The sequence below is a fragment of the Plecotus auritus genome (assembly GCF_963455305.1).
Source record: "Plecotus auritus genome assembly, chromosome: 1".
NCBI classification, from domain to species: domain Eukaryota; kingdom Metazoa; phylum Chordata; class Mammalia; order Chiroptera; family Vespertilionidae; genus Plecotus; species Plecotus auritus.
Window position 1 is genome coordinate 62,107,808 of NC_137770.1, and position 14,278 is coordinate 62,122,085.

The 14,278-nt window shown below is 47.9% G+C and overlaps 2 protein-coding genes across 4 annotated transcripts in view; both read left to right on the forward strand.

The window, feature by feature from the left end:
• Positions 1 to 156, forward strand: part of MYO5C (myosin VC) — a gene marked incomplete at both ends in the record, with an annotated part of 96,539 nt that extends 96,383 nt beyond the window's left edge. The window contains one exon of the mRNA XM_080642187.1: positions 4 to 156. Within this exon, the coding sequence (XP_080498313.1) occupies positions 4 to 156 (153 nt within the window). The remainder of the gene's footprint in view (positions 1 to 3) is intronic.
• A 13,289-nt stretch (positions 157 to 13,445) lies between these two features.
• GNB5 (G protein subunit beta 5) overlaps positions 13,446 to 14,278 on the forward strand; it is a 42,957-nt gene continuing 42,124 nt past the window's right edge. The window contains exons 1-2 of one of the 3 annotated variants that reach the window (XM_080644011.1): positions 13,446 to 13,919; positions 14,158 to 14,269. In XM_080644011.1, the coding sequence (XP_080500137.1) occupies positions 14,158 to 14,269 (112 nt within the window). In that variant the 5' untranslated portion in view covers positions 13,446 to 13,919. Of the gene's footprint in view, positions 13,920 to 13,984; positions 14,270 to 14,278 lie in introns of those variants that run through there. The other 2 variants (XR_013959173.1, XM_080644010.1) reach the window with 2 other exon arrangements.

Genomic DNA, 14,278 nt, shown 5'->3' on the forward strand with positions numbered 1-14,278 from the left:
CAGGCTCTCCTCAACAGCCGAGAGGACTCCTCGCAGCTGATGTTGGATGCCAGCTATCTCTTCCAAGTCGTCTTTCCTTTTACGCCCTCTCCCCATGCTCTGGAAATGATCGAGATCCCCAGCAGTTTCAAGCTAGGCTTTCTCAATAGATTGTAGCAGGGGAAGAGAATAAATGCACTTTTCCCTCAAAAGTTAAACGAAGGTCAAACATGAGGGATGTGGCATATTAATTGGAACTGGAAATGCTCTAGAATGTGATTTAAGGAAGAAAATGAGAACTCTCCCAAATGGGCCACATCTTCTCTCGCTCACAGTGGTGATGTTGCCACTGTCATTTTACAAAAATTAACACACACCAGCTGTGGCCTTGTCTAGCTCTGGAATCCCAGCTGGCTTTTACTAGAATTCCTGGAAGCTCCCATTTTCTTCAGGTGTCTCTTGGTCTCGATCTATCTTGTGACAGGGTTCCACCCACAGGGGCATAAGATCCGGGGACACAGTGTCTCCCAGATTTTCTAAGGTTCATGTGAAGCCTGGGTACATTTATGAAGCCACAGTTGGGTCCAGGGCTGAGTCTTCCAAAAGTCCCCTCACCATGCCTGTTTTGGGGAGAGGTGAGGAGTGTGTGTGTGTGGGGGGGGGGGGGGGCGGTTCCCACTGACTCTTTACTAAAAATGCTCCTGCATAAAAAAATATTTATTATTTCAGACCCTTCTAATTTTTAAGAGAATATTCAATCTGAATGAATTATATGAAGTATTTTATGTATTTATCTAATTAAAACCAACATATTATTAAAGCTTAATTGCCACACCATTTTTCATCTCCTCCTCCAAAAGAACATTTCTTAAATTTTGTCTGCCAACACATTTGCCATCATTTTTTATTGTTTAGTATCTTTCACACAGTAACATTTTTTAAAATATATTTTTATTGATTTCAGAGAGGAAGAGAGAGGGAGAGAGAAATAAAAACATAAATGATGACAGAGAATGATTGATCAGCTGCCTCCTGCACACCCCACACTGGGAATCGAGCCTGCAAACTGGGCATGTGCCCTGAATGGGAATCAAATTGTGACCTCCTGTTTCATAGGTTGATGCTTAACCACTGAGCCATGCCAGGCAGGCTCATACAATAACTTTTAAAAACTAAGTTTAAAAAGACAACCTAGCCCTGGCAGGCTTAGCTCAGTGCATAGAGCGTCAGCCTTCGGACTGAAGGATCCTAGGTTCCATTCCAGTCAGGGGCACATGCCTGGGTTGAGGGCTTGATCCCCAGTAGGGGCCGTGCAGGAGGCAGCCGATCAATGATTCTCTCTCATCATTGATGTTTCTATCTCTCTCTCCTTCTCTCTTCCTCTCTGAAATCAAAAACAACCTAAATTATTTTCTCTAATCAGCATTGAAATACATTTTAAATTATTTCATAAAAATAACTGAAGAATTATGTTAGGTCCCTCCTTTTGAGAAGTCTGTGTTTCCCAAGTTTTATGACTATTCCTTGTCCCCCGAGATATCTTCATTCCTTCCTTTCAGATCATAAAATGTCACTTGGTAAGCCCTCCTAGCCTGTGGCCTGTGGACCCAGTGCCCTTTGCAACACCCCAAGAATCCCAACCGGCCCTTCTGTTTCTGACAGTCACAGGCAAGAGGAGTGATTCTGTAACACAGACATGTGTCTTAGAAGTGTCATACATGATTATGAAGCAACATCACCCTACTAACATGGAATAATGCCTTTTCTTATGATAATTAATTTAATTTAGTTCATTTAGATACATGTATATGAAGAAATGAAAAGTAGAACTTTGTAATATTTTAATCAATGAAATAAATTCCCATATGAATTGGGTCAGGTTCTTTTAATTGCTAAGAGATTATATTTTTCTTAAGTACACAAGTTTTAGTGCCTTTCTTTAAGGGTCATATCTTGCCGGGGCTGACCAGCAGCCCCTGAACGATGGATGAACAGATTACTCCGGCACAGTTTCACTGTGGGGAGAGGGCTAAGGGACAGCCCGCTGAAGGAGCCAGGCTGCCTCGATTGCCTGCCTCTTAGGCTTTTATTGGAATTTTTATCTTTAGATACAATCAGTAGGTTGAGTAATCTTGGGAGGACACGTGTTTACATTGTCCTCTAGGCAAGGGCGTCCAGGGGTTAACACCCAGTAAACACCCGGGGGTCTGCACATGCACAGACTTGTTTGGAAAAGTCAAGGAGTAATGAGGGGTGCCGCCTTCCACACCCCCCTAAGTCTCCCCTACTTCGGAATTCCGATAAACAGGGCAGGCAGCCTTCCACACACTTCCCTTTTATCAGAATGTCGTCCTTAACAAACTTTCCAACCAAGTCTCGTGTACTCCCCAACATCACCTCATACTGTCTCGTAAAACGTATATAAGAATTCTTGGAAAGGAAGTAAATATGCCTGAGTCCTGCCTCGGGCACACCTCCGTGAGGCTCCCGGACTGCTGGGTTTCTGATCCGCACCATGCCTTCTCTGTGCCCCTTCCAGACCTTCCCTATGCCATGAGCCTTCTCTGTGCCCCTTCCAGACCTTCCCTATGCCATGAGCCTTCTCTGTGCCCCTTCCAGACCTTCCCTGTGCCATGAGCCTTCTCTGTGCCCCTTCCAGACCTTCCCGATGCCATGAGCCTTCTCTGTGCCCCTTCCAGACCTTCCCGATGCCATGAGCCTTCTCTGTGCCCCTTCCAGACCTTCCCGATGCCATGAGCCTTCTCTGTGCCCCTTCCAGACCTTCCCGATGCCATGAGCCTTCTCTGTGCCCCTTCCAGACCTTCCCGATGCCATGAGCCTTCTCTGTGCCCCTTCCAGACCTTCCCTGTGCCATGAGCCTTCTCTGTGCCCCTTCCAGACTTTCCCTATGCCATGAGCCTTCTCTGTGCCCCTTCCAGACTTTCCCTGTGCCATGAGGAGCCCATCGCCCTTCCTTTTCCTGCTCCCATAACTCAGGTTCGTGCCTGTTCTACAGCACTTACCCTCGGCTGGAAGCCTGTAACGCTGCCCAAGCCTGCTGGCCTGGCCTGTGGACCCTGGAGAGCAGGTCCACTCTCCCTCATCCCTGTGTGCATCTTAATGCTGGGGAGGTGGGGGGGACTGCAGGAGCCAAGTCCTGCTGGAGGTGGCAGGATCGGGGGTGGGTGGTGCTGGTCAGCCTTGGGAAGGAGTAGATCTTGTTTGGGGACCTGCAGAGGCTGAGGCGTGCATGCATGGCAAAGGGGGGGCGGGGCGCGGGGGTCCTCATCCCATAAGCTTGATCAGTTTTTCAAGGCTGAAGGAGGGAGGGGTGTCCAAAATTAATGAGGTGCTGGTGGGATGAGGACTGAGGAGGCAAGAGGTGCTGATGACATCCAGTCAGAGGTGAATGTCAAGGTTGCCCAGGGGAGCAGGTCGTGGATCAAACCTGGGAACTCTGCCTCCTCAGAGGGCAGGCGGAGAGCTAAGCTCAAGAAATTGGTCAGCAGGGGGTTCCAAGGATACCTGGCGGCGGGGTGGGCAAAGGGTTCGAGGAGCGAGTCCCTGATGCAAATGGCAGCGAGTGCTGCCAGTGGGCAGTGGAGCAGCTGCGTGTAATGCCCAGATAAGGGGATTAGATGTGTTCCAGCCCCTTTGCACCTTGGAGCTGGCGGCTCTAACTTCTCACCTTTCTGCTGATCGATTCCTAGCGCTAACTCTGTGGAAGGTATATATGTATTGATATTAAATTAGAATACTTGGACTTCTGTAAGAGCTCAGAAAAGTGTTCAGGTATGTACACAGCAAGGTGCTAGCCGTGGTCTTTCTGTGTGGCGGGAGCACAGGTGAGGGCTGGCGATGTTTGTTAATCTGTATGTTCTAATTTTTCTGCAATTCAGGTGCATTTCTTTCAAAACAATGTTTTGTTTTTAAAATATATTTAATATTGGGATCAGGGAAAAAATTAATCATCTTTAAAATCATTTAATCAGTTTTAAAAATGGATCCAGGTTAATACTCTACATGTCAACATAAGCCTCCGAGTGCAACTTATGGAATTGAAAGAGGTTTTTGACACTAAACAATTAGTCACAGTAAGTCTGAGATACATCCAGATTGTCACGTGTTCCATAGTTTATTCTCTTTTATTGCATATGAGGGGGCAATTTTTAAATTATTTATCTAGTCTACTAAAGATGAACACTTGTGTTTTTCCAGTTTGGAGCTATTATGAATAAAGATGCTATGGCATTCTTCTTCTCTCCTCCTCCTCTTTTGTACCAATTGTACCAATTTATACTTTCCACAGCAAGAAAGGAGGTCCATTGTCCACATCCTCACCCACACTTCCGATTGTTAGTATTTTTCATTTCAGGTACACGAGTGGCTCAGTAATGATAGCACAGTGTGATTCTAACTTTTCTTTGATGACTGATGATGTTGAGCTTTTTATATGTTTATTGACCATATGAATATCTGCATTTGTGAAGTGTTTGTTCATATCTTTGCCCATTTAAAAAATAATTTTTACTGAGATATAATGCACAGAACAAAGAACTCGCCGTCTAATCCAGAACTCGCCGTCGCACTCCCTTCACCCCAAAAAGGAAGCCCATACCCATTAAGCAGTCATTCCTGACCCTCTCCTCGCCTCCCCAGCAACCTCTAATCTGCTTTCTGTCTCCGTGGATTTGCCTATCTCAGACATTTCATATAAATGGAAACATAATTTGTGGCCTTTTGTGTTTGTCTTACTTCACTTAACATAATGTTTTCAGGTTTCATCCATGTTGTAGCACATTTCAGAACTTTATTCTTTTTTATTGCCAAACTATAGGCCTGGTGCACAAAATTTGTGCACTGGGGGGGAGGGGGAGGGGGTCCCTCAGCCCGGCCTGTGCCCTCTTGCAGTCCGGGAGCCCTCGGAGGATGTTGTCTCACTGCTGGTTTAGGCCCGCTCCCCGGGCCTAAGCCGGCAGTCGGACATCCTTAGCGTTGTTGTGGACGCGGGAGAGGCTCCTGCCACCACTGCTGTGCTCGCCAGCCGTGAGCCTGGCTTCTGGCTGAGCGGCGCTCCCCCCGTGGGAGTGCACTGACGACCAGGGGGCAGCTCCTGCATAGAGCATCTGCCCCCTGGTGGTCAGTGCACATCATAGTGACCGGTTGTTCTGCCGTTTGGTCGATTTGCATATTAGCCTTTTATTATATAGGATAACATTCTACTTTTGGATATACCACATTTTGTTTATCATTCATCAGTTGATAGCCATTTGAGTTGTTTCCACTTTTTGACTTAAATGCTGTTACAGGCAAGTTTTTATGTGAACATTTATTTCAGTTACCTTAGGCATCTACCCAGGAGTGGCTTTGCTGGTTCAGATGGTAACAGCCCTGTTTAAGTTTTAGTGACTACCAACCATTTTCCACAGTGGCTGTACCATTTTACGTTCCCACCAGCAAAGGAATGTGCCCATTTTTAAATTAGGTCAATGAAGCATTATTTTGAAAGTAAAAACTGGAGATAGTCTATATATCCAACAATAGATTGGTTTAATAAATTATGATACTCCATAGAGAATAATACTAAAGCTATTATCAAAAATACAGATAGATCTAAAGTACTGACAGAATAAGTTAGGTGAAGAAAACAAGTATTCAACCCTTTGTATAGCTAACAAGGCTCTATCTAAGGCATCAGAAAAGTCTGGAGGAATGTGCATCCATCTAAACAAGGGGAGTGAGTGCGGGCAGGCAATGGGCACCTTCACTTTTGACTTTTTATCTTTGGCATTAATTCTTTTTTAAAATGTGGGAGGGGGCAATTTTTAAACCATATATTTAGGTAAAACATTTCAAAGAAATTTTGTGGTTGGTGTAGGGTTGGGGAAAGGTTTGAGAAGGTCTATTAACTTTTTCTGCAGAGCAGCTCCGCATCAAAACTTGTTAAAATGGGGCATTTTTATCGTTTTCTTGTCAAAATGCTCATTGAAGCATTTATTCTAGCTGTGAAAAGTTCCCTCATCGTAAAAATGATTATGACAATAAGTACGGTATAATATACTAAAATTAAATCTAGCTCATGATATAAATACTAAATGAAAAACCTATCAGGATATAAAACTATAAACAGTATACATGAACAAATTGTCCAAAAACCTGTTCTTAATGTAAAAAGGGATCTCTCTGGACGATGGGACTATGGGTGGTTCTTTACTTTCTTACACCTTTTTAAATTTTTTTCCAAACTTTCTACAATAACCATGTATAACATTTATGGTTTTAAAATACTATAATCTTTCAAATTTGGTGTGTAGCTTGCCCATGTTTAACCAGATCTAAAATGCTAGTTATGTGATTTAAGGTTGCTATGACCAAAACTTGTGGTCTCCATTAAAATAAGGTGTTTTCCAAGAATATGCAATGACACGTGAAGACAAAAACACTATTAAACAAAAAGTTGAAAATTGTATATGGTATATAATTCTAATTTTTTAAAAGGTATACACATATATGTTTATGTTTTTTCTAGTATCTTCTATGTTTATGAAGATACTAGAAAAAACATAAAATGCTAGCAGAGGTCAATTATTTGTTAGTATTAGAGCATGTAAGTGGTTAACTTTCCTTCTTCATGTTCTTTTGTTTCCAATCCTATATAATAAAAGCCTAATATGCAAATGGACCAAACAGCAGAAAGACCAGTGGAATGACCAGTCGCTATGACACACACTGACCACCAGGGGGTAGATGCTCAATGCAGGTGCTGCACCCAGCCCACAGGCCCCAGACCAGCCAAGGCAGGTGACAGCGGCGGGGGGGGGGGGGGGGGGGTGGCGATTGCCCCACCAGTTGCCCCGCCAAGGGAGGTGACCAGTGGTGGCAGCAGGGCGATTGGGGAGCGGGCCTGGCTGGCGAGCGGGCGGCGCCACTCCCCAATCGCCCCACGGGTCACCTCTCGCAGAGGGAGGCAACTGGTGGTGGCGGCGGGGGGTGGGGTTGGCGAGCAGGTGGTGCCAGGCCAGCCAAGGCTGGTGCCAGCGGAGGCCTCCCGATCACCCCTCCAGTCACCCCACAGATGGGCCCTGATTGCTGGCCAGGCCTAGGGACCCTACCTGTGCATGAATTTCGTGCACTGGGCCTCTAGTTACTTATAATGAACATAGGCAGCTCTTATAACTAAAAAAGGGGAAGGAAAACATTGTCCAGATTTGGAATATTGACATTCCTTTCTACTTCTAGATCTTCCTGGTCTTCCATAACTCCTAGCCTCCTGTTCCTTCTCCTCTGGGTTCTGGTTCCTCTCACCTTTCATTCCTGCAGTTGCTTCTGTCCAGAGCTCATTTCCACTTCCCCAGAACTGATAGTCTCTTAACTTAGTTGGTTTTCCTGCTGTACATTCTGTCTCTGACCTACTTCTGGAAGCACTGATGCTGGAATAATCCACTGGACATTGCTCCCTTGCTGAAAATCCACGGCTTACCATCCTAATGCTATTACTCGGAGTCCTCAGCACGACCTTGTGACTGCCCCCTGGGCAGCTTTGACAGAAGAGGGCAGCATCACCAGGGCCCCACCACAAGCCAGGCTCTCGTGGGCAGAACCTTTCAAGTTCTTTCACTCACTTGTTGTGGCAAAGCAGAGCAGCTTCATGGTGCTAGCTTGATGGTAAGGGTTGTGGAGTCCCACCACATACAGATTCAGGCTGCACCGCTGACCTTGAACTCGTTTCACCCTCGGCATTTCCTCAGCTGTAGTACAGATGTCCTGCCGCCCTCCCAGGGTGGCTGTGAGAGGCCGGGGCTGAGCATGCTGTGGCTGGCAGGAGCTGGTTCCCTTCTGTCCTCTCATCCTTTAGGGCTGTCCTCGACTCCTCGGTCACTTAGCGATCCCAAGAACTGTCCCAGCTGCCCCTTTGCTGTAGGAGTTCACCCCAACTCATGAACCCCCGTTCTCTCTGCAGCCCTGTGGTGACCTCTGCATTGTAGACATTCCTCTCCGAGGTATCCCCACTGTCGCCTGCCCCTCAAATACATCTCTCACAAATTTGGCTCTGTGGAAATGGTCAGACAAGTGCCTCAAAATATCTGTATAGTCAGGGGGTCATTTCTTTGAACCTTGACGTGGCCCAGTCTTAGGAACACCTCTTCAATCGGCATGGCCACAATGGCTGCCCCCGCCCACCTTAACCTCCTGTCTTCCATCTCGAACAATGGCACCACAAACCCTCAGCCTTCCGAACAGAAACCTAGGAGCCATCGTAGATATCTCCCTCTCCCCGTCTCCACACGTTGCCAGGTCCAGCTCCTTCTCCTTCCTAACTGTGACCCACATCCACCCCACAGCATTGGTTTAGCTCAGGCCTTCATGTGTCCTCTCTGCTCTGTCCACATCTCCAGCCTCTCTCCCTCCTTCCTGCTGCTGCTGCTGCTATTGCAGCAACTCCCGGGGCAGCATAACAACTCACTATATTCCAGCCTTGAGCTAAGTGCTTCATGCTTAAAATTCCCCTGACAACCCTAGGAGGTGGACTTAAGATCCTCATTTTATAGATTAGCAAACAAAGATTCAGAGAGATAAGCAACCTGCCCAAGCAGCAGGGCCAGGGTCCACTCAGCCAAAGCCGGCACCTCAGCCACTGGATGGTTTTGGTTCAGCGTCGCCCTCCCTTCAGTGGCTTCGGCCAGTGGACTTCTAGGTGGAGAGGCAGGGACCCTGGGTCTGCACTGTCACATGTTTAGTAAGGAAGTGGGATGCTGTGTTCCTGGCAGGGAGCCAGCACACGTTTACACCGACTCATCACTGGTTGGAGTTAGGCTCTGCCATTTTCTGACTCTTTACTCCAAAAGTTCACCCTGAAGGGAGGAGTTGTTTGTTTTTTAAATTTCAAATTATACTCTTCATTACAACAATGCTTTCCATGTTGAGCCCCACAGAATTAATATTGTGCTGCAAAGATTGTGTCCATGTCTGCAAGCTGCCAAAACAACCAGTTAAACCTAAGTTCAGAAGTCCTATTGTCTGATGCTTCCTGATAGATAAGCGAGTTGGTGTGGACCCAGCACGACATAATAAATCAAAGGTTACAGATTAACTGCAGATACTTTATCCCAGTGTGGAGGTCTGAGCAACTACCAGGATGAGCTTTAAAACAGCGTTTCCTGTTGGCTTTTCTCACACACGTCCCTTCTCTCTCTCTTTCAGCTTCATCTTGCGTTAAAGATGTGTGATCAGACCTTTCTAGTTAATGTATTTGGCTCCTGTGACAAATGTTTCAAACAAAGGGCTCTGAGACCAGTTTTCAAGAAATCTCAACAGCTCAGCTACTGCTCAGTATGTGCAGAAATTGTAAGTGTAACTTTAAAACATTTTAAATAGTTACCTACCTTAAAACAATGTCTAATGTGCGGGTCCTGTGACAGATAAGTTGCCACAGAATCAGTGTACACACACAAACATTTTCAGCGTGGCCAGGCTGGGTAAGGCAGAACAGCATGGGGGAGGGTGTGGACTGGTGTCTGCCTCCCCGGGGTTCAATCCTAGTTCTGTTCCTTGGTGGTTGTGAATCAACAAACTCACCTACCTCTCTGAGGGGTTCTGTTTTCCCACCTGTACTGGTAAAATAGGAATAATAGCAGCTATCTCAGAGGGCTTTGTGAGTATTAAATGAGTTCATTTGATAAAGGGTTTTAAACAGTACCCAGCACAGGAAGTGGCCAATGGATGTTTCGGTGTTTTAGCTGGTACTCTTTTTTAGAGCTAAGGCTTTTCTCTTTTGTCCCCTGTTAGTCTTCTTGGCAAGCAACCAAGCTAAAAGGGACACTGACAAATCAACAGCTTGGGAGCATCTTTCCAAAGGCTCTGTGCCCTCTGCCCCTGGGAACAGCTCTGTTGAGACTGAACCACACAGGGCCACAGTAATGAGCACCATTAAGCCGAAGGAAAAGTGCTCCTTGGACCTAAAGCCCAAGCCCTCAGCAAGGGCTAGAGACTAAACATAAATCCTGACATTTTTCCCAAAGTACACAAAATCAATCCTCACCAGAGGTGGCTATGCACAGGTCTTATATTCAAGTCTTTAATTATGGAAGATGTGTATTCAGATCTTGCAGAAAAAAAAAAAATGTCCAGAGCATGACTGAAGCCCTAGGAATTAGACCTATCTCAGAAGATTTGCAAAGCTCTGCTTCATAACGTGGCTGAGCCCAGCAGAGCCCCCATCTGGTCAAAAGTGGTAAAGCACTCTTCCCTCAAAGCCTAGCAGGAAATCCCCAATTATTAACACACTAGAGGCCCAGTGCATGAGTTTGTGCACATTGAAAGGAAATTAGAAGAAATATTTTTGAGGCCAGGGAGGGACCTAGGGAGGTTAGCTTCAGGGCATGTCCAGCCCGTCTCACCCAGTCCCAATCGGCCGGACCCCAGCAGCAAGCTAACCTACCAGTTGGAGTGACTGCCCCCTGGTGGTCAGTGTGCATCATAGCGACTGGTCGAGCAGTTGGACACTTAGCATATTAGGCTTTTATATATATACTAGAAAATTCATGCACTGGAGGGGCGGGGGGGGGGGGTCTCTCAGCCCAGCCTGTACCCTATTGCAGACCAGGAGCCCTTGGGGATGTCTGACTAAACTGGCAGTCAGACACCCGTAGTGCTGCCGCGGAGGTGGGAGAGGTTCCCGCCACCGCCGCTGCGCTTGCCAGCCGTGAGCCTGGCTTCTGACTGAGTGGCGCTCCCTCTGTGGTAGTGCACTGGCCATCAGGGGGCAGCTCCTGCATTGAGTGTCTGCCCCCTGGTGGTCAGTGCACATCATAGCAACTGGTTGTTCTGCTGTTCAGTCTATTTGCAAATTAGCCTTTTATTATATAGGATATAGATAGATTTTTAAAATCCTTTTATCAAAAAGAGAAGAAAAGTGACTTTTACATTTTATCTAACTAAAGAGGAAAAGGCAGTATTCATCCTCCTGCTTGCATTGTAACTCCTGACAGTGCTTTAAAAAATTATTCCCATAAAGTAAATGGCACACAGGGAGGCACACAGCGTGGCACACAGGCTTGGTTTAATAATCCTGATGTCACAGAGTTCAGGCCCAGGGCAATGGGCTTCTACCTGCAGCACATTATGTTCTAAACTTGGCTCTGCAAATTGTCAAACTGAGGACATTCAATTCTGAAAATAAGCCTGCTTTCTGGTGGCGACCCTCCCACCCTGGAATAGTACTCTTTATTAATCTAGCTCTTCTGTTATTTATTTTCAATGTTTTTAAATATAAATATATATATATATATATATATATATATATATATATATATATATATTTTATTGATTTCAGAGAGGAAGGGAGAGGGAAAGAGAGATAGAAACATCAACGATGGGAGAGAATTGACTGGCTGCCTCTTGCATCTCCCCTACTGGGGATCAGCCCACAACCCAGGAATGTGCCCTTGACTGGAATCGAACCTGGGACCCTCCAGTCCACAGACTGGCACTTTACCCACTGAGCCAAACCAGCTAGAGCCAGCTCTTCTGTTTTTTAAACAACTTTCTCCACGGACAGAAGGAGCCCAAAATCCCAGAGGTTGAGTAATCTGTGACCTCATAGATTCTTCCCAGCTCAGAGGCCCTGCCTAGAGATAGTCTTCAGGGGCTGTACCAGCTCTTGCCATCACAAGCACTTGGGGTTCTCAAACAGTCAGGCAGCCTCCTTTGGCTGAGGAGACACCCAGATGACTGACAGCTACCTTTTATCCAAGTGTTTGGGAGTGTGTAGACAGCCCCCCGTGGGCCCTTTTCATGAATAGGGGTGCCCCTTACCTCCACCACTGTTGAAATGTAACAGATCTCCAGCTGCTCCACTTTTTAAAGTAGCTAAAGCCAAAGTACAGGAAAGCACTTTTCCAGCTATTACGAATAAAAGTCTTTCCAGACTGGAAGAGGTTTGGGATTTTTCTTACACAGAGAGCCTCCAGAGGAGATCACACACCAGCGTGAAGCACCGTTCATCCCAGGTCTACACAGATGGGCAAATGCACACATCCCACCAGGGCCCAGGAGGTGCCAGCATGAGAGGGCGAGGAGAGGATGCTGCTTTGATGACCCCGTGAGAAGTGTCCCATGACCTAGTGTCTCCTCATTTAAATTACTTCACATGAATTGCTCCAGTGTACAGGCAGCCTTAAAAATAATAGCAAGCGCCGAAACCGGTTTGGCTCGGTGGATAGAGCGTCAGCCTGCGGACTGAAGGGTCCCAGGTTCGATTCCGGTCAGGGGCATGTACCTTGGTTGTGGGCACATCCCCAGTGGGAGGTGTGCAGGAGGCAGCTGATCGATGTTTCTCTCTCATCGATGTTTCTAACTCTCTATCCCTCTCCCTTCCTCTCTGTAAAAAATCAATAAAGTATATATTTTTTTAAAAAAAATAATAATAGCAAGCAAGTACTGTGTGCCACACACTGCTCAGAATGCTCTACTCAAGCATGCCAAACTCGCGGTGGGGCGGGCAAGCCTTGAGGCATGTGGCCCACCATCCGCGTGTTTGACAGGCTTGCAGTCATTCCTCATGAGGACCCCATGAGGAGGATGTCATCCCCACCATAGAAGAGCCTGAAACACAGAAAAATTAAATCGCCCAAGGCCACACAGCCAGGATTGGCTCCCTGGGCTGTCAGATCTAGCTAGAACCTATGCTCTTAACCTTTGCTCTGCAAACTCTTAAAACAGATCTATAAAGAGGTGAATGTATCTAAAACATGTATACACTTTATACACTTGATATTTTACTTAATTACATTTTATATATTTATATATTCTGCCACACATCCATTTAACAAACTAACTGAGCACCTAATATATTTATTATAGAGATTAATATTAGTATAGATTACTTCCAACTTTTCTTAGAGTGGGCTCAGGATAGCAAGTCCAGGCTGGATTCCTCAGGAAGGGAGGGGCTACAAAGAGGCAATGTTTCCCTTTAGAATGTGTACTGTGACCTGCCTTCCCAGTCTGTAAGCCGCACACACACATGCGGGGTCACCGAGAGGGGAAGAGGAAGCAGCCGTGGGCGGGGTCCTCCACACCGTCGTCCTGAAGCATAACTGAATGGAGCCCGGCTGCCTGGGCCCAAATCTTGCCTTTGCCTTTCTGGGAGTGTGAACCCAGCAAAGCATTTAACCTTTCTGTGCCTCAGTCTCCTCATCTGTAAAATGGAATGGTGATGGTACCCATTCAGGGTGACTGTGGTGAGTTATTAACGTAAAGCACTTGGAACAGGGCCTGGCACTGTAGGGGACTGGAAAGGGGATGCTTGAGTGTCATAAGTTGGCGTCCTTGAGCGAGTTGTAGCGACCCCGCATTGCAAAGTGGAGGAAGCTGCCTCGGAAGTGCCTGGGTGAGATCCCTGGGCAGGGGCTCAGAAGGCCGGGGTCTGGGCCCCGGGTGCCATGGCCCCTCCCTCCCCCGGGACTAATTCCCCAGCGAAGGAAGGAATAGCAAAACCAGCAGCGGGCCTGCTAAGACCCCGGAGCTTTTCGGAAGCCAGAACTCGTTTTATTCGCGTACATTGAAGTCAACAAACGAGGAAAGTTTCCGGTTCGCTGTGGGGGGAGCCGGACCTCGTCGCCCTCTCCTCTCCCGTTTCTGCAGGAAGAGCCCTCCCGCCCCAGTGCGGGGAGATCTGTGCGGGGAAGGAGGGAGGGAGGCGGGACGGGAGGAAGGGCAGTGTCGCTGGGAGTTCCCCAGCCTCCCAGGAGCCGGGCAGCCCGGACTTGCAATCCCAGCGTGGCCCTCACTACCTGCGGGTCCTCCGCCCAGTCGCGTCTTCCCCGAGCCTCGGTTTTCCCACCGGGAAAATGGGCACCATACTCCCTGCTTCCCCCGGTCGGAGTGCGTAGCCTCACTAACCGAGGCCTTGCCCGGGGCTCTGCGCCAGAGCACAGCAGGTGCGGGGCGGGGGGCGCCGAGGGGGCGCGGGGCACGGAGGGGGCTCTGTGCCCACCCGCGGGCCGGCGGGAGGGGTGGGTCGCCGCAGCCCAGCTCGCAGCCGCCGGCGTCAGCGCCGGAGGGCGGGGCCGCGCGGGGGAGACGCGGCTGGAGCTGAGCCCGCGGCTCGGGCCTCCTCCGGCAGCTCACCCGCATCCTGGCTCTCCGCTTCCCTCCCCGCCGCGTCCCCGCACGAAGATGGCCACGGACGGGCTGCACGAGAACGAGACGCTGGCGTCGCTGAAGAGCGAGGCGGAAAGCCTCAAGGGCAAACTGGAGGAGGAGCGGGCCAAGCTGCACGACGTGGAGCGTGAGTGCG